At 34.9% G+C, this 20629-nt stretch overlaps 1 protein-coding gene across 1 annotated transcript; it reads right to left on the minus strand.

Moving 5' to 3' along the window:
* Positions 1-630: 630 nt before the first annotated feature.
* On the minus strand, positions 631-19052 carry si:ch73-70k4.1 (uncharacterized). Its single transcript, XM_056463851.1, has 4 exons — positions 18845-19052; positions 18602-18740; positions 12180-13417; positions 631-2184 (listed from the first exon to the last, which is right to left on the minus strand). Exons 1-4 carry the CDS (start codon positions 19012-19014, stop codon positions 2112-2114), a joined length of 1620 nt encoding a protein of 539 aa, XP_056319826.1. The 5' UTR covers positions 19015-19052; the 3' UTR covers positions 631-2111.
* Between the last annotated feature and the right edge of the window lie 1577 nt (positions 19053-20629).

Below are 20629 nucleotides of genomic sequence, written 5' to 3' on the forward strand. Positions count from 1 at the left end.
ATCTGAACTGGAATGAGTTTTGGCATACCTGTAAATATCTGTAATTTAAACCGTACAAATTTTCACAGAAATAAATGTGTTTCTGCACCATTATAAGAGATCTCCATACAGTGTCCCACTAAGCGCTAGTCCCAAACTTTAGAGCCCAAGACTGCAATAAAAAAACACACACACGTATCTGTCCCTGAATACGTTTTAGCAGGAAATTTCCATTATTTATCAACTTGCCAAATACAAAAGCTGTCGCAAGCTGTTTTCTGCTTTTCTTTGATTTTTTTTCCCAGTTCTTTCCTCATGTTGAGTCCAAAGCAAACGACGCTCTTATCAATGTGCTACAGGGGAATACTTTTATATTTGAAGTGTTTGTTTTATAAATTATTGTAAATGAAAGCTCTAGTAGAGTTTCTGTGGGCTGAGGGTGGGAGAGAGAGAGAGATGTGAACATGTCTTTGGTTTTATGAAGTTAAGTCTTAAGCATCTTAGATAACAACTGTAAATCAGTAAATGTTCATTGTAATGACTTGACATTTTCTGTCTCGTGATTTCTGAGTGTAAAAACCCCAAAAATCAACAGTAGTCTGTTAGAGAGCATGTTATTTATTGCATAATGCACGCTTTTCCATCATATAAGAAATATGGTAACACTTTACAATAATAGTACATGAATAATGAGGTGTTAATATGTAAACTTAACATTAACTCATTATTAGTTCATAATAAGTAATATATGCGCTAATCATGAACTAACTATAACTACAACATAACGACTACCTTTATTACTTGTTAGTATATGAGTGTTTGTTAACTGATGTATTAATTACCACATTAGTTTATGCTTCGTTTAACCATCATGAACTCGTGTTAATGTATAATTATGACTTTACTTGGAGGGTCACATCATCATTAACCCATTCTTAACTACTCATGAACTCCTCATGCACGTCCATCTAGTGCGTTTGCACTGAATAACAATAGAAAAGTGTTCTGTCAACGTCAACAAGAACAGTTTAAACAGAGTAGTTAAGGATGAGTTAATGATGATGTACTCCTGCAAGTAAAGTCATAACATAATTATACATTAACAGCTCATGAGTTCATGTTGGTTGCGTTTATCTTAAACGGTAATTAATACATTAATTAACAACATGTACTAACAAGTAATTAGGGTAGTCGTTATTCACACATGGACTCATGTTGTAGTTAAGTTAGTTCATGATTAGTGCATACATTAAGTCATCATTAGTTTATAATAATGTATATGCTAATCATGAGCCACAAGAGTTCATGAGTTAATAACGACTACCTGAATTACTTGTTAGTATATGATTTTGTTAATTCATGTATTAAATAACACATAATTTTATGTTTAATTTAACCATCATAAACTTATGTTAATATATAATTATATCATGACTTTACTTGGAGGGGCACATCATCATTAACCCATTTTTGACTACTCAAACTCCTTTTGCACGTCTGTCTAGTGCGTTTGCACTGAATAACAATAGAAAAGTGCTCCGTCTACATGAACAGTTTAAACAGGAGTTCATGAGTAGTTTAGGATGATTTAATGAGGATGTGCCCCTCCAAGTAAAGTCATGACATTATTATACATTAACAGCTCATGAGTTCATGTTGGTTACATTTAACTTAAACTTAAATGTAATTAATACATTAATTAACAACATATACTAACAATTAATTAAGGTGGTAACACTTTAGTTTAGGTCACAATTCATGCTATTAACTACTGGCTTATTTCTTGCCTATTATTAAGATATTACCTGTTCATTAGTAGTTATAAAGCATGATCATATCCTGCATCCCTAATCCTACTCAAAACCTAAAGCTACCTCACTAACTACTAACAAACAGCTAATTAGTAGTTTGATAAGCAAGTAGTGTTAGTTTATGGTTAGTTAATACTGTGGATTGTGGCCTAAAGTGTTACCATTAACTCATCATTAGTTTATAATAAAGTAACGTTGAGTTTACATATTAATACATCACTATTTATGCACTGTTATTGTAAAGTGTTACCAGAAATGCTTACATACAATACACAAGGAATGTAAAAATCAAAAATAATATAACTAAATTCCTAATAATAATCACCAAATGATATCATCGTGCATTTCTGATAGGCATTGCGCAAGGTGACCATCACATTCCATCTGGGTGAACCTGAAAAATAGAAAACATACAAACGTTAAGAATAATAACACACAAAACAGCACAGCTCTAATATAAAAGCACTAAAGAGAAAACAGGATCGTTTGCGGTTTGCAAAACTACACAAGCGAGGCTGTTTCTCTCTTGCACAACTCCGGCACTTCTGGAAACAAAAGAAGATTTTTGAGTCATGATAAGTTATTGATCCCTCAATGTCTATCAGAACTCTATTTGGGAATAATGCATGTTGATGTAAGTCTTGGACTGTAGAGAAAAGCTGTTTACAATGTAGCCGATCCCCTGATATCACCCTAAAAGCATTTATCTGGAAATACTTCAATAATTCATGCCTCTCCTATATCAGATTTTCTCGTGGTATCCAACAATTCTTAACAAGCATTTGCTGAACACATTTTAGTCAGAATTCATGCACTTTTTAAACCTTGTTTTGGTAACACAATATATTAGCTAAAGTCAATGCAAGTTAACCAAAAATCTGTAACCCGTTTGTTATGGTATTTATTCATCTTAAAGCGGTAGTTGACTTTTCCATTAAATTCATCTTTATTTCTATAGTTCTTTTACAATGTAGATTGTGTCAAAGCAGCTTCACATAGAAGTTCTAGTAAATTGAAACAGTGTCAGTTCAGTTTTCAGAGTTGAAGTTCAGTTCAGTGTGGTTTAATTTTCACTGCTGAAAGTCCAAACACTGATGAGCAAATCTATGGATGGGCAGCACCCTGAACTGAAAAATTTCCTCAACTTTAATGAAATACTTAACTGGTTGTAAACATTCATGATTTTTTTTTCATCTGTTAAAAGCAAAAGAGATATTCTGAAGAATGTTTGAAAAACGCAGAAATTGGCATCCATGGTAAGAGTAAAAATACTAGGGAAGTCCAACATTCTTCAAAATATCTTCTTTTGTGTGCAACAGAAGAAAAAAACTAAAACGGGTTTGAAACAAGTAGAGGATGAGTGAACGATGAACGGGTGAACTATACCTTTACGTACAAAGGTTCGTTCATTTTAAGTTCGTTCAGTTAATTTAGCAATTATTAGATTACTTGACTACTCATCGATTAATCAGTAGGGTTTGATCAATTATTCAGTTATTGCAAGTTAATTAACAAGTAAAAAAATCAAATCAGCCTTAGAAGGTCTTTTTGGTTCAGAAGGTCTAATGAATTTTGTGGCAGCCGAGTAGATCAGTCTCCTGTCTTCAATATGCCAACTGCTAAAATTACGGCTGGTACTATGTTTTAATAAGTAATGGGTGCTAACCGAAACTTCACAATTCTATTTCTAAGCTTTATGGATTCAATTCCATTCATTATACTGATTGACTTGCATATCAGAAACAATATCTGCTTTCTTTCAAAAAATTAATGCTTTGAACTATACCATTTTATAGCATTAACTTTAATATATACTATATTTTAGATTTATAAATCATATGACTATCTAACATAGTGCATACTTATTGAATTCATTTAAGATCAATGAATAGCTTTCCTGAGTTAAATGTAATATTGTGTGATACTGTTTATTATGCAGCTCTCTGAAATACTTGATTCTGATTGGTTAATTACTACATTCCAAGGTGTGTTCTTGCCAGGTAACAACTTATAGAACTAATAATGTAAAACAGGCTAATCTGGTCACTACAAATCATCTTGAGCATCAGTGAATACCTTCTTATACATATCTATATGCTTATCTGTCACACCGATGTTCTTGACTGTTTTGGAGACTGAATAACTGGTAAGTTAATGTACTGCATTGTTTCAGTCAGCTTTACATTTTACACTTCAGAGAAAGTAGCATGAACAACCTCCTAGACGTAAATTACCCTTTACTTGTTAGCCGTTTTATTCACATTTTCCAGGGTTAAAACGCTGACTGAGTGATTACGAGGCATGATGAACATCGGTAAGTTTCCTTCTGAGGCTCATTCATGTTTATTTTATGCTGTAAGTAACTTATAGTAAGGAGGAAGTGACGACCGATTCAGGTGTGTTAAGCTAAGGTAATACAGAAATCTGTTATGGCACATTAAAAATAGACACTTCAATTTTTTGGAACTAGCTGCATTTTTTTGTCACTTAACATAAAACAGTTGATATTTGCCATTTTTGAATCCATACAGTCAATCTCTGGGTCTTGGAGAAGCACTTTTAGCTTAGTTTAGCATGAATAATTGAATTGGGCAATAATCAAAAGACTTCAATATTACGAAGCGCTTGAAAATAGTCCCTGACTAGGAAAGTAGGTAACAGCGCTGCATAATATCATTGTGTCTGCTGCGGCCATGGCATAGCAGCAAAGTTCCTTGATTATTACACAGAAATAGTTAAAGAGTATAGCTCATTTACCAAGAAAATTGTACCTTTTCATTTTTCGTCAGTCTTTTTTTTAGTGAGATGCTAATGGTCCAATCCGATTCAATGATTGATGCTAAGCTAAGCTAAAAGTGCTCCCGCCAGACCCGGAGATCAGCTGAACGAATTCAAAAAAGCTGAACTGTTTAACTCTGGGGTAGTTGTAAAATGAGCCAATTTCAAAAAAAGAGTGATCCTTTAAAGTCACATTTATTGTTTGAATTTAATGGTAAAAGTGACAACTTAAAATGTACTGCTTTACAATTCAAGTGTGCACAAATAATAACCACAGGACACCAGTTTTGTCATTTATACCTATTGACAAGAAAATGGCAGCTTTTCATTTTCTGTCAGTGTTAGTACACGATGTAACTATAGAGCCATCAAACTTCAAATAGAAAAGTTATCAAAACGCTTTTTGGATTTAAGCAAGATGCTAATGGTCCAATTCGATTCAATTATTTATGCTAAGCTAAGCTAAAATTGCTCCTGCCAGATCTGAAGATCAGCAGAATGAATTCAAAAATCATAAAGCTCAATTATTTAACCCTAGGGTAGTTGTAAAATGAGCCTATTTCCAAAAAAGAATGGAGTGTTTCTTTAAAGTCACATTTATTGTTTGAATTTTATGGTAAAAGTGACAACTTCAAATGTACTGCTTTAGCATTTACTAATATGTGTGCACAATTATTAACCACACCACACAAGTTCCGACGTTTTATACCAACTGACAAGAAAAAGGCAACTTTTCATTTTCCGTCAGTCTTGGTACATGATGTAGCTATAGATCAGTGAAACTTTGAATATAAAAGTTATGAGAACTTTTTTTTTATTTAAATTTTTTTTTTTTTTTTTTTTCTTTTTAATCATTTATACTAATGGTCTAATCCGATTCAATGATTTCATATTATAAAGCTCAACTGTTAACTCTAGTTGTCAAATGAGCCTATTAAAAAGGAGAGTGGAGTGTTCCTTTAAAGTCACATTTATGTTGGACTTTTATGGTAAAAGTGACAACTTCAAATGTACTGCTTTACAATTCACCAATATGTGTGCACAAATGTTAACCGCAACACATCAATTTTCTCATTTTATACCAAATGACAAACAAACCAATGTCTCTAAGGTCATCAGGTCTCAATTTAGATTTTTCCAATTGAACATTAACAGTACATGTTTCAAAACAACAAATCCTTCCTCCCCCAAAATGACACTCATTTCCACTGGCATTCATGTGTTTGCATTTCCTTTCCTCTCTAATCCCTTTTCCAACCCAGACAGCCTGATGTTTCCCAGCAGCAAACCTCAAACCCAATCCACCCATTCCCCTGATTCCCTCCATCTAGATTTCCATCTCTTCTCCACCAGTCCTGCTCTCAATACGTGCCTCATTCTCTATCTCTCCTTCCCCAGACAAGAGCGCTCATTGTGTCTCTCTGACGGGGCCGCTTGTGTTCTTCAGTCTGGCCAATGTACACACGACGGGCAGAAAGCGGGCAGCGGCGCGCGCCAGTCCTGCGCTCGCAACAAAGTGCTGCCTTGTTCAAACTGCCCACAGCGCCCAAGGAGAACTGATCTCAAACCTCGCAAAAAATCTGGTGACTTTCTGACCCGACTTTCTGATGAATAACTGTCTTTCTGTGGAGTTTCTCTTCCTGCTCTCTTTAGGTACACTCACAGTCTGCTGTGTTTCAACATTGAGTTTCCTCTTTCGGAGAAGTGCGCCAAAGTTCGTGGGTAGAGAAGATCATGAACCGCTTTTATTGAAGAGCTGGCCTTAGTTAAAGATAAATGTTTATGAATATGCAGTTCTGTCGATCTTTTAATTCAACACCAAGATTTGAGGTTAAAAAGAAAAGTAGGTAGCAGTTTACAATCAAGTTCAGTTCATTTATGAGTTCATGCACGATGAGTATTATGAAGTTAACATTTGAAGTTGTATAGATTAGCCCTAATCTATCTAATCTGTGCAATTAATCAAAAATTCATTTTCCATTTTGGCTTCTAACGATTATGAACAAACATTAATCGAGATTAAACGATTGCTGCATCATATACCGCCCCCTTTCCAGTTGTACGCATTTGTTGCTCTGCAAAGCTCAGTTTCACATGTAAATGACTAAAAGCATGTACTGTAATGTAACGTTTGCAGCACGGGATGCGCATCATTCATTAATGCACATTCGAATCAGTCATGTTTTTAAAAGCGCTAAAGAGATCGCATGCTGTTGTGTGTGTGCGCTCAGCCTCAGAGATGAGCAGAGCACACACATCTTAAGTTATCTCAATGTGAGCGTTTTAATGGTCAAATACATGCAAATTTGTGTCAAAACGCGGTTTTTAGTGATTATTCATATTAACCCTCATTTATGTAATAAACAAGTTGAGAATCAAAAGACATGTGAAAGTGAAACCGTAAATCAGAACTGTACTGCTCTTAAAGTGACAGCGTGCAATATTCCTGCTGCAGACTGTTTTTATTATTAATCAAACAACAAAAGGACAAAATGACTCACTGCTCTTGACTGAAGGACTTTTGTAGCAAACATTTTTTAAAAATTATACCATGAAGATGCTTAAAGCACAGTTTGTTTCATATTTTTATTCTATTGTATTTATTTCCCTTTTCTTATTTACAGGGAGGAAAATAACTGTATATATACAGTTGAAGTCAGAATTATTAGTGACCCGTTTTCCCCTAATTTCTATTTAACAGAAAAGAAGATTTTTTTAAACATAATAGTTTAATAACTCATTTCTAATAACTGATTTATTTTATCTTTGCCATGATGACAGTAAATAAAATTTTACTAGATATTCTTCAAGATACTAGTATTCAGCTTAAAGTGACATTTAAAGGCTTAATTAGGGTAATTAGGCAAGTCATTGTATAACAGTAGTTTTTTCTGCAGACAATCAAAAAATATATTGCTTAAGAGGCCTAATAATATTGATCTTAAAATAAGTTTCAAAATATTTAAACCTGCTTTTATTCTAGCTAAAATAAAACAAATAAGACTTTCTTCAGAAGAAAAGATTTTACAGGAAATACTGTGAAAATTTCCTTGCTCTGTTCCCAGGAGGGTGAATAATTTTGACTTCAACTGTATATCATTTTGAATAATCGTGATTACAATTATGACCAAAATAATCGTGATTATGATTTTTCCCATACTCGAGCAGCCCTAGTATAGATTACTGGTAAACTTTACAAGAAGATCAAAAGACTAGTTAACAATTTGTTAACATAATATAACAATTAATAATAATTCTACAACATGTTCGTTAATGGTAATTTCCATATATACTAATAGATTTTTAAGACGAGAAATAGTTTGTTTAAAGTAGCTGGATTTACATAAAAGAGTAAACTAAAGTGCAAAAGGAACAACTGCATTTTTATAAACAATAACAAAGATTATTAAATGTTTCAAAGAATAATTCTCACCAATATTTCAAGTTAGTTGATAAATGAACACTGAATTACTGAAATTACTGAATTGAAATCGTGATTTGTCAGGGAAGCACGGTTGTGTGATCAGTAGTAGATCTCAAGGCCCGAGGGCGCTCTTGAGCAGAAACTCCAAATACCCACAAAGAAACCAAAGCTGCGTCTGAAATTGCATACTTCCATATTATATAGTATAAATAATTAATATAATAATAAATTATATTAAACTATGAGAACTGCCATATTTAATCCATAACTAACAAAAGAAGTTATAATTTAGTAGGATAGTGAGGGTCGCAACAAGTCACTGGCATTGTTATTTTGGGGGTCGCAGGCTGAAATGCTAGGGAAGCCCTGATCTAGACTTTGGCATGTTTAACTGCTTAATTCAACTGATTCAATGTGACTAATTAACACACAACTACCGATTGGTCTCACAGAAATATTAATCTCTTTCCCTCGACTGAAGTTTGGAGTAAAATTGCTATTAAATGTGGTATTTTTTTACATGCTTTTATATGTAGCAGCAATGCACAGTCATAGTTCGCTGAGAAGCTACGCCTACATTAGTCATTATTGCAGAAAAATTATCTTCGCTTTATTATTAGGTGAATAAATCGTCTATGATAATGAACATGGTATTGTGTAGCTTGGCAGTGAACTACACACAATGTACTTTACTATGAAATTGCACATAAAAAAAAAAAAAAAAAAAAAAAAAAAAAAATTCGCCGTACTGTAAAGCGCTACCTAATTAATGCTAGTTTATGCACTATTAATGAAATTGAAAGAACAATAGCAATAAAAAGGTAGCTGTTCAAGTTTATAATAACAAAACTAATCATTTTCAATACTATGAGCATGTTTACATACACTGTAAAAAATCCAACTTACAAATTGTTAACTCCGTTTAAAATTGTAAGTTAGGTGGACTTATTTTTGAGGTATGAGTTGAATTTACTCATAAAAATGATTTAACTGCATGTTTGGAGCTGTTTGTTCAATGAAAGTTAAAAATTCAGTTGAGGAGACTTTAAATTTTGATTTTTGATCATTTGAGTGTTTACCACTGTTAAAAATAAAAAGTTGAGTTAACTTAAAAATTTAAAGCAACCGGCTGCACAGAAATTTGGAGTTTATTAATCTCCAGTGGTTGAAGTTGTGGCAAATTATTCCGTAAATTATACTTGACTTAAACCAGCCTTTTCAGTCAACTTAAAAAAAATTATTTGGCACAACTTCAACCACTGAAGATTAATAAACTCAACATTTCTTTGCAGCCGGTTGCTTTAAAATTTTAAGTTAACTCAACTTTTTATTTTTTACAGTGTAGCAATGATGTTAAAAAACATAATTGCCCAAATGCATAGAAATGGTGTTGTGTAAACAAACGCCTATAAAAAGACAAACTTTTAATTAAGTATCAAGGTATTACCATGTGAAACAATCCCTGTACCACAAAACCACCTCAGGTCCAGTCTCATAATCCAGTGCCATGTGTTGTGTAATACTTTGCATACTTCATACTATTGTAATACAACAACAACAGCAGCTGCTGAACGTTGCTATGTTCATCAAAATAAAGAATCGGGTGTTCATAAAGCCTCAAATAAATATAAATCCCAACTGAACTGGATCCCGTGCTCTACATCTGCAGAGATGACATCACATCCAGGAGTGACTTACATAACCATGGCTGTGAAATCCATCTCGCGGCGCAAACACTCCAATCCGTTTCATTTAGGGAAAATAAAGCGTCTTTCTCCAACAAATGACTAATTCCATTTTGGCCATTGGAAAGAGGTGAGAGAATGTGCGATTCCGTCCACCAACACTTCATCGTCCAGCCTAGTGAAGCTGTTTTGCCAAGCGGTTTGTGAGGGTGAGAGCATGTATGTTCTGGCTGTACCTAAAGGAGCAGCTAAACTGGCTCTAGTGCCAAAGCTGATGTCAGTCTTCCAGTCTCTCCCTACTAGAACATGCATCTGCTCTGCAAGTACAGCACATCACGTCGCCTGCATCCTCATTTGAGTTGCTGTTCTGCAAAATATCTGAACTCTGAGAGAGTCGAGATTTGACTTCAGATCTGGCATTCTGAGATACAACCATCAATTTAACCCCGCTGACTTCCAAAAAGACTGTTAGCCATAGAAACCAACCAACAAGGGTTCTCCACTGGCCATTCTGCTTCCAAAAACAATGCCTAATTGGGAAATGTTGGGATAATGTGGGTTTCTGCACTGAACATTTTACCCAATGTGACATTTTGGGTTCAACTTTATTTAATGGAATTTTTTACTCCATTCTTTCAAACAAACGCTGGGTTTTGTTCAGTCGTTTAGACAGCAACATCATTTTGAGGGCCTGAAAAACTTTTGTAAAAAGGTTTCAAAAAGAATTTTTTAATCCCAAAAGTTCAAAAACATCAATTTATAAAAAACAAACAACAATTATGATGTCATACACATGCATATTATGTGTTCAGTCTATAGGCATGTACAAGTACTTGACAACCAAAACAATAATGGCAGATTATAGGACAGCACACAGCTAAAGTGGACCAACTGGCTGAAATAATCCATAAATTAGAAGCCTATACAGGCATCCAATATATTGTGCATCATTATTATAATTATAAAAGTGACAATATTTTGTTTTTAGTCATTTTTCTCACCGACCCTTTTGTATGGGGTCCATTTTGACAAAAAAGATACAACTCCCCCTCCCCAAAACAATTTCTGCGCTCGAAATCGCATACTTCCATTCTATATAGTAGACTAAAATCAGTTTGCGAGCCGAATAGTATGTCCGAATTCATAGAATTCAAAAATCAGTATGCGAGAAGTACCCGGATGACATACTACCGGCGAGATTCTGAAGTGCGCATTGAATGGACCATACCTGTCAACCCTCCCATTTTTCCCAGGATTCTCCCGTATTTTACAGTTCTATCCCGCTATCATCCCGTAAAGGTATTTTCTCGTATTTCTCCCATATTTTTAGTCTTTCTCTGAAGGGTGGCAATAAACATTAAAAAGCCGATCCTCCCTATACGCAACCCATACCGCCGAACCACCAGGGGGAACCACTTTGCTCTTAAATGTGAATTTGTTCTGTGTTTCGTTTCATTTGGGCATGAAAATACTTTGAAATAAATATAAAAACGGCGCGATTCCCTTCCTTTTCATTACAGGCGCTGTTGCCCCTCCTATATGCGTGACTGTCAGCTGATGCGCTCCATAGTGATAAATACGGATTTTGTCCAGGTGATTTGAAGCAGCACTAAAGTCTGGGTTTTTGGGAGTGTATTTGAACAGTTTAAGCAGACATATACACATAATTAATAATAACATCTAAAGATGTCGATCTTCGTAGGGTTTTTTTTAACACAACTAATTTTGTCCTAAATGAGCATAAAAAGTTAGGAAAGCAATCGAATGCTTTCATTATAATGTTAGATGTGTGCATTTTTAAACTGACACCTCTGTTATTTAATCTAAAAATCTAAATAATATAATAATAATATCTTTAATCAGAATGTGTAAGTTATACAGTGAAGACTAGGTTAAAGAGATTTGATAACTTGATTCTATTTCTTTACAAAAGCTTTTTATTTTAATAATCTGAACTGTTTGCTAATGTATTTGCTGCTAATGTATACTATTCATGTTTTCTTTTGTAAATAATAATAATAATTATAAACAAAACACATTACTGATCATTTAACTGTTTATTTACAATGAAACAGCTTCAGAAATACATATTGAGTAATTTGGGTTTCTTTTAGGTATGTGGGGGGCGAGGTATCCCTTATTATGGTGGCCATAATCCTTATTGTCACATCCAAAAGTTGACAGGTATGGGATGGACACTACCCTATCCTGTGATGCACCGCAAGAAAACTCATGAATGGGAGTGAAGCCACACAACTGAGGTGGGTTGGTCATGTGATGAGGACAAAATGGCGGATGCAGTATGTCTGAGTTCCATTCATACTGCTCACATTCATAATGTAGAGAACGTACTTTTCTAACAGTCGAGTAGTACGTTTAAATTCAAATGCAGTACCTACTGAGTAGTAGGCGATTTCGGACGCAACCAGTAAGTTTTCTATATTTAGATACAGACTATAGAGTTGCCATGTAAATGCACCCTTGGATGAAACAGTTACTCACCCGGCAGGAAATGGCATCAGACACATGGGACAGCACTCCAGTTCTGACCTGCGTTCTGCTCCGGATTTTGTTTCCGAGCCTGATTCAGATCCTTCAGGACTTCTTGTTTCCAGTCCAGCTCCAGATCCAATTGTTCCTGAATTTGCTCCATGTCCTAATCCAGATCCTCCTAATCCTGATTTTGCTAGTTTCTCTTCACCTGAATTTGTTCCAGATCCTCTCATTCCTGATTTTGCCTCCTGTTCTGTTCCAGATTTTGTTTCCAGTCCTAATTTGCATCCACTCGTTCTTGCATTTGTTCCCAGTCCTGACCTAAATCCTTTTAGTCCGTTATTTTCCTCCTGTACAGTTCCAGATTGTACTAGTCCTGACCCAGACCCTACTAGTCCTGATTTTGCCTCCTGTCCTGATCCAGATTTTGCTCCCAGTACAAACCCATTTCCACTTGCTCCAGATTTTGTTCCCAGTACTAATCTAGATCCACTTGCTCCAGATTTTGTTAGTACTAACCCAGATCCACTTGCCTCAGATTTTGTTCCCAGTACTAATCCAGATCCACTTGCTCCAGATTTTGTTAGTACTAATCCAGATCCACTTGCAACTGAATTTCTTCCCAGTCCCGATCTGGCTCCTTTAGCAATTCTAGATTTTGTTCCTGTTCCCAATCCAGATCCTTTTACTCCCGATTTAGCCCTTTGACCTGCTCCAGATTTTGCTCGCTGTCCTGATCCAGACCCACTTGCTTCTTGTTTTGTTCCCAGCACTAATGCTGGTCCTTCTGCTCCAAAAAATGTTCCTATCCCTGATTCAGATTTTCCAGCACTTATTTCTGCACTCGTTCCTGCTCCTGACCTGACTGTTCTTGATTCTGCTTGAGATCTTCTTGTTTCAGACACATTGCTTGCTTGACCAAATTTGTCACCCTGATTTGTCACCAACAATTTGCAATCTTCAAGGCAGTTGACTCCATCATCTAGGTGGTGCCGCTGAGAAGTTTGTGTACTGCATACTGGCACAGCGTCTCCATCAGGTGAAGATGCATGTTTCTCTTGATCAGAAAGGCTTGGTGGATCAGATGCCCTGGTGTTTCCCTCTGCTGGAGGGTGTGAAGGGTTCTTGAAGTCGTTTGCTGGTGGTGGGTGAACAAAGAATGATGGAGCTGGCAGACCAGGAGGTGGATTTACATCTTTATCTGCATTGCACCATCTCCAGTCACTTACTGCTTGTACAGGGGTTTTCTGAGGAAACAGATAAAAATATAGCACACTGTAATAAGTCCAGAAAATGTCACATTTGTGAATTACACCCTTCCAATAGTTTCATTAATGAATATTTTAAACGGTGCTGCTTGCAGTGCTAATTTTGATAGCAAATTTAGTTTGGTTTAGTCTTTTGACTAAAATTCCATTTTAGTTTTAGTCTAGTTTTAGTCTTCTGAATAATTTTAGTTTTAGTCTAGTTTTAGTCTTCTGAATAATTTTAGTTTTAGTCTAGTTTTAGTCTTCTGAATAATTTTAGTTCTAGTCTAATTTTAGTCTTCTGAATAATTTTAGTTTTAGTCTAATTTTAGTCTTCTGAATAATTTTAGTTTTAGTCTAGTTTAGTCTTCTGAATAATTTTAGTTTTAGTCTAGTTTTAGTCTTCTGAATAATTTTAGTTCTAGTCTAATTTTAGTCTTCTGAATAATTTTAGTTTTAGTCTAATTTTAGTCTTCTGAATAATTTTAGTTTTAGTCTAGTTTTAGTCTTCTGAATAATTTTAGTTTTAGTCTAGTTTTAGTCTTCTGAATAATTTTAGTTCTAGTCTAATTTTAGTCTTCTGAATAATTTTAGTTTTAGTCATATTTTAGTCTTCTGAATAATTTTAGTTTTAGTCTAGTTTTAGTCTTCTGAATAATTTTAGTTTTAGTCTAGTTTTAGTCGACTAAATTTCATTAGATTTTAGTCGACTAAATCTACTCGAGATTTAGTTGACTAAAATATATTTGGTTTAAGTGTAATTTAATTCAAATATTGTATACATTGATTTATACAAAATATTCTAACTTAAATTTAAATAAAACAGTATCATTTAACTATGGGATATAGCTTTTCTATTCAAGACCAAAAATTTTATATCATTGTTTATTTATATCATAAGTAATATGTAAATTATGTCAGCAATCATTCCACATATAGCATGTAACATGTAACAGTAGCCTATTGAAAATGCAGGATTATTTAGCAAGCCCTTTATTTTAATGTGATACTACTAGTGGGGCCTGAACTACTAGTCTTTTTAACCAGTCTGTTGGACAATTTCAAGCCATTAAATATTTAAAGGGCTTAAAATAGCTTAAGTTCACTTTGCAATGTCAGTCTATAGCAAGCTTTACTGTTGTATTTGGTGTTACAGTACATGGTGCTCAGCTGTATAGCACTGAGTAAATAAGTAGCGTAATGACTTATGACTGGCAAATGATAATGTGTTGTAAAATGTCCCAGAGTCCCATGACTCTGTTTGCTCAAATAGAGGAATTATAATGTGAAGATATATGTAAAAAATAAGTGTCATTAAGCATTATTCATCATCACACCAAGATTAATTCTTATTTTCCAAAAACGTCTGTCAATCACACTCTTTTCTAGTTTTTATAAGTCAACAAAATGTCCGTATATTTTTATTATAGTTGTTGTCGTTGGTAGAAACTTGTTCATCACAAAAATTATGACGAAAACTTTTCGTCAATGAGATTAACACTGGCTTCTTGGATACCAACTTTGTTAGTGGTTTAGAAGGAAAACCAAATCAAGGTATGATTTCTAAATCCAAACTGATCTGAAAAAAGCGCTAATTTAAAAAATTGTACAATCATGTTGCCTTTTTAAAATACTCCATTACTTATAAAAAGATAAATACTTGAAGAAAATATATGTATATGACACTTTACATACAGTTGAAGTCAGCTATATTTTTTATCGATAGTCTACAGAACAAACCATCGTTATACAATAACTCGCCTAAATGCCCTTGCCTGCTTGTTAACCTAGTGCCTAGTTAACCTAATTAAGCCTTTAAATGTCACTTTAAGCTGTATAGAAGTGTCTTGAAAAATATCCAGTCAAATATTATTGACTGTCATCATGGCAAAGATAAAATAAATCAGTTATTAGAGATGAGTTATTAAAAATATGATGTTTAGAAATGTGTTGACAAAATCTTCTCTCCGTTAAACAGAAATTGGGGAAAAAATAAACAGGGAGACTTATAATTCCGGGGGTTTTATAATTCTGACTTCTACTGTAGATAGGATAAAAAAATAAGCCAAAACAAAATTATTTTACTTTGGTCGATGAAAAACTTTTAGCACGTATTAAATACTTTAATCAAACTTAGCCTTTGTAAACCTGTTAAGAAAAAGTACTGTTAAAAAAGATATTGAAATAATCTGGAAAAAAGGTTACTAATATGCTTACCACAAAATAAAAGAGAAATGTGGTGCATGGCTAAATATGTAAGGTTCATTAAAACAATATTAGATTTGAATACAATCAACAGAATCTTTTAAAGAGATGTCTAAATTCTGATATTTTTATCTGATTTTATGTTTGTGATTCGTGCCTCGAATGTTATCTGTTGTATGTTTTTAAGTAATGGGACACCAAAGTCGACCCTATTCATGGAAAATGTCATTCATTAAATAAACATGCTGCCCAGGACAGCACACCGCAGCCGTGTTGCAGATTCTGGAAAAGGACAGTTCAGTGTCATTCATTCTCTCGTCCCCATGAAAAATAACATTTAGCCCCCGTTTCCCATGTACAGAGGAAAATGTGAGATTGGAGATTGGGTCCTGCTTTTCAAGACAGTGATATATGATTGGTAATTCAGAAATGTCATTTTAGTGAAGGGAATGAAGTGTTTAGTGCATTTTGCCTCATAGTGACTGGATGAAGTAATCTTTAGATATTACTGCGTCTATTTGCATCTTACATCCATTTCAGGACACAAAGTAGGAATTAACACCTCACACATCTTTTATGACATCAATTACAGTGGATAGGACAGCATGGTAGCTCAGTGGTAAGCACTGTCACCTCACAGCAAGAAGGTTGCTGGTACGAGTCCCAGCTGGGTCAGTTGGCATTTCTGTGTGGAGTTTGCACGTTCTCTCCGTTTTCGCAAGGGTTTCCTCCTGGTGCTGTGGTTTCCCACACAGTCCAAAGACATGCGCTATTGATGAATTGGATGAACTAAATTGGCCTTGGTGTATGAGTATGTGTGTGAATATGGGTGTTTCCTAGGACTGGGTTGTGACTGCAAGGGCATCCGCTGCGTAAAACATATGCCAGAATAGTTGGTGCTTCATTCTGCTGTGGCGACCTTTAATTAATAAGGGACTAAGCTGATTGAAAATGAATCAATTACATAGGATTATACAATAATATAAGTAGTAGGGCTGGGTGATGAATGTTATCAAACTAAGATTAATTATACGCTCATTTCTAGTTGAAACTGTTTTGTTGAGCAATAAAAAAAGAATGTTTGGCAGTAAATTAATTGTTATATTTTTTAAATATTGACTACAATTTTAAACGTCTCATAATTCCTTTCATTATACTCCATTTTTGACGAAAAACTTGTATTGAATCATAAAACACAGTTTCCAAAAAAAAAAAAAAAATGTCAAACAGAACTTGGATGAAATTAAAAGGATTTCATATAGTCTTCATTTAAAATGTAGCATATTCTGAGCAGTTTAATTGCATACAAACAAGTTATAACTACATTCTTCTGAAGGTTAACAAATATGTGAAAAGCATTTATTTCCTTATTAATGGTAAATTAGTATTGTGTAAAAAAATGACATCATTACAATAAGGCTACACATCACATCATTTCAACATCAAAATTGCAACGTGCGCCTCTGTAAAAGTTGCAGCATGTTTCATAGGGCTGGGCGATTTGACCTAAAATCAAAATCTCGATTAGTTGAATATTTTAACTTGATTAATGAACGTTTCTTTTATTTATTTATCTATTTCTCGCCCACACTGTTCAACAATCCCAGGTCGACCAATCACAGAGCTTGTGCTATGCGTCATCACGACGTGTGTTTACATTTTTCGATAGGTCAGCGTCGGCATTAGACACGGCGACGGGTATGCGGAAAGTAATTGAATGGGAATTGTATGGGAAAGTAATTGAAAAAAATTGACCTGGAAAAATTAGACCGATTTTAGGTCCTGAATGTCAATTTCGATTACTTTTCGATTAATCACCCAGCCCTAATGTTTCATGTTAAATCTTAGACAATGCACCACAGAATGCAGGAGTTGTGCATTAAATGAAAAGTTTAACCATAATAAAATAAAAGTTCATAATCTGCACACATTTTTAAGGCATGTTACTGTGAAAACATTCCAAGAGGGTTTAAAGCTTTTAGGCACAAAAAAAGATAAGTTTTAGTTTTAACAAAGATTAATTGTGTTCGAGCATTGACAATGTAGTGTTATGCTACATTTGATTATTCAACTGTTCGACATGAATACTACTAGACACCCTAGAAAATCAAATTCCACTGATTGTTTTATTTTCTGAAATGTGCATTTAATATGATTCACCCCCATAGAAAATAATACATTCATTCCAAATAGTCATCTACTCGTCTCGGGAATTAATTTACAGTTGAAGTCAGAATTATTAGCCACCCTTTGATTTTTTTTTTCTTTTTAAAAAATTTCCTAAATGTTGTTTAACAGAGCAAGGAAATGTTTACAGTATGTCTGATAACATCTTTTCTTCTGGAGAAAGTCTTATTTGTTTTATTTCGACTAGAATAAAAGCAGTTTTTAATTTTTTAAAAACATTTTAAGGTCAAAATTATTAGCCCCTTTTAACTATTTTTTTTTTGATAGTCTACAGAACAAACCATCGTTATACAATAACTTGCCTAATTACCCTAACCTACCTAGTTAACCTAATTAAACTAGTTAAGCCTTTAAATGTCACTTTAAGCTGTATAGAAGTGCTTTGAAAAATATCTAGTAAAATATTATTTACTGTCATCATGGCAAAAAAAATAAATAAAAAATCAGATGAGTTATTATAACTATTATGTTTAGAAATGCACAACTTTAAACAGAAATTGGGGAAAAATAAACAGGGGGTCTAATAATTAGGGGGTTTAATAATTCTGACTTCAACTGTACATACTTTGATAAATATTACAGAAAAACTAAATATTACACTGTCAGTTTTTTAACACATTATTGTGATTTATTGTGTCTTATGAAAACGTTATTGTGATGTAAATCAACCAGTACTAAGAGATCTTAGTCTAGTAAGTTACATGCCAAATGTATCATTTCCAACCTTCTTCAATCCCCTCCCTTTTTAATGATAATAAAGTAATGAAAAGGTATTATACCAACATTCATTACCGTAGATGAAGGTGGGGGGAGCTGTGGAATGGACTCTTCCAGATCATCTGACTGCAGGTTAGGGCAAAGAGCTGTCAAGGTAAGAGCCCAGAGTCTCTCAGCATCACTCAGCTCTGAACTCTCCCACCATCTCTCCCTGCTGCAGTCAATATTCAGTCACATTGAGTCAAAATACATATGATAATTGCACAAATCACACTATATTAGTTTGTGAAAAAGTCTTCTCATACTGGGCATACATACCTGCCTGCAGATGTTGTTGCGCATCTGCTGTCCTCCAGTAACGCTACTGAACACCGGCCGTCGTTTGACTTTTTGATCCGTGTTTGCTGCTCGGATTTACTGTCCTCGACTGATAATTTCTTCCTCTTCAGTTTAGACATCGCAGTCATTCGGTTGTAAACACACTGCATCTCTTTCAGACGCACATGACTTAACCAAACAATAAAAACTACGCGGGAGATTCTTTGAATTACTTCCGTGTTCGGTCACAAACGTTTTTTGAGCGTTAAAGCTGCGCATTGATTGCGCAGTCAGACCTTAACCCTTGTGTGCGTTTGGGGCTGTTTTATTTTTTGTTTGTTTGTTTTTTTTTGATTATCAGTCTCAAGTTGGCCACAACTTTCTCTATTTTGTAACGAAAAATCATTCCACTTGCTGAAACAGAGAAAGCTGTGGCCAAATTGAGACTCAAAATCAGCCCCGAGTGGATGAAAACATCCCCAACAAGGGGTAAAAGTCTGAAAAAACCTTTAAAACATTTCACACTGATCTGTAGTCAGTTCCTCCTAAATAAATTCTCTAAATAACAATATATTGTTTGACAGTCCAGAGGTGTGTTTTGTGAAATCAGTCTAGAGTGGATAAAAACACCCCCAACAGCAGAAGGGTAACCAAACTCTGCAGAGTTTAGGTCCAGAGTTTAGTTGCCAACCTGCCAATACGTTGCCAATGCGCCAAGGTCGCTGGTTCGAGTCCTGACTGGGCCAGTTGGTATTTCTGTGTGGAGTTTGCATGTTCTCCTCATGTTTACATGGAGTGCTCCGATTTCCCCCACAGTCCAAAGACATGCACTATAGGTGAATTGAATAAACTAATTTAGCCGTAGTGTATGTGTTTGCATGTGAGAGTGTATGGGTGTTGCAGCTGGAAGGGCATCTGCTGTGTAAAACCTATGCTGGATAAGTTGGTGGTTCATTCCGCCGTGACAACCCCAGATGAATAAAGCGATTAAGCCAAAGGAAAACAGATAAATGTTTGACAGTTTGGAGGTGTGTTTTGTGTATTTGTATGTCTCTGTGTGTGTTTGTTTAATATGTAAAAGTTTGCACAAAATCAATAATTACTAACTTTTATGTAATTGGTTGGTTTCTCTTGGAGACTTTTCTCTGTAAAAATAAAACATCCTGTCCTGGACGACTAGTATATTACATTTAAATGGGTTGTGATGGGAAATTAAGTACAAAAAATACACAAGCACTATAATTGGAATGAGCTACACCAAAAATAGCCACTGAATAACTATCCGGTGATCATGCCGTGATGGAAGAAACCCACACATGCACACTATCAACGTCATTCCATTATGAAGCAACATGTGTGGGAAAAAAACGAGCAAAGTTCTGGTGGCTGAAATAAATGATCCATACGAGGTGCCTTAGCTTTGAGCTTTGGAGAGGCTGAGGCATGGTTTGGAACCTTCTCTCTCATCCGGATGAGAAATCCAGAAGGTTCTAATGCTGACACTGATGGTTCCATAGCCACACAGTGAGAGAGTACAATAGCAGATGAGTTTGAGTACGTCTGTTCAGGGATGGAGCCGGAGAGACTGAATCCAGGAAAGAGCGCTTATGTCATTAGGACTGGTGTGAGGCAATGTTGTGCGCTGTCGCCATGGTTGCCTGATGAATGATGAAAAATGTAAAAATAGCGGGCGCTACTCGAGTTCTTCCAAAAGCAAGCTCTCTCTCTCTCTCAATGCACTGTGGAAGAAGATGTGTGAAATGGTGAGAGGAGATTTGGAAAGAC

This window comes from Danio aesculapii, chromosome 8 (assembly GCF_903798145.1).
Source record: "Danio aesculapii chromosome 8, fDanAes4.1, whole genome shotgun sequence".
Classification (NCBI taxonomy): domain Eukaryota; kingdom Metazoa; phylum Chordata; class Actinopteri; order Cypriniformes; family Danionidae; genus Danio; species Danio aesculapii.

Coding starts and splice junctions, on each gene's coding strand:
- si:ch73-70k4.1 (XM_056463851.1), bottom strand. CDS start 19,014: ATGCAGTGTGTTTACAACCGAATGACTGCGATGTCTAAACTGAAGAGG. Junction 18,741..18,844: donor GCAACAACATCTGCAGGCAG/GTATGTATGCCC, acceptor TATTGACTGCAG/CAGGGAGAGATGGTGGGAGA. Junction 2,185..12,179: donor CTGATGCCATTTCCTGCCGG/GTGAGTAACTGT, acceptor TCTATTTTTCAG/GTTCACCCAGATGGAATGTG.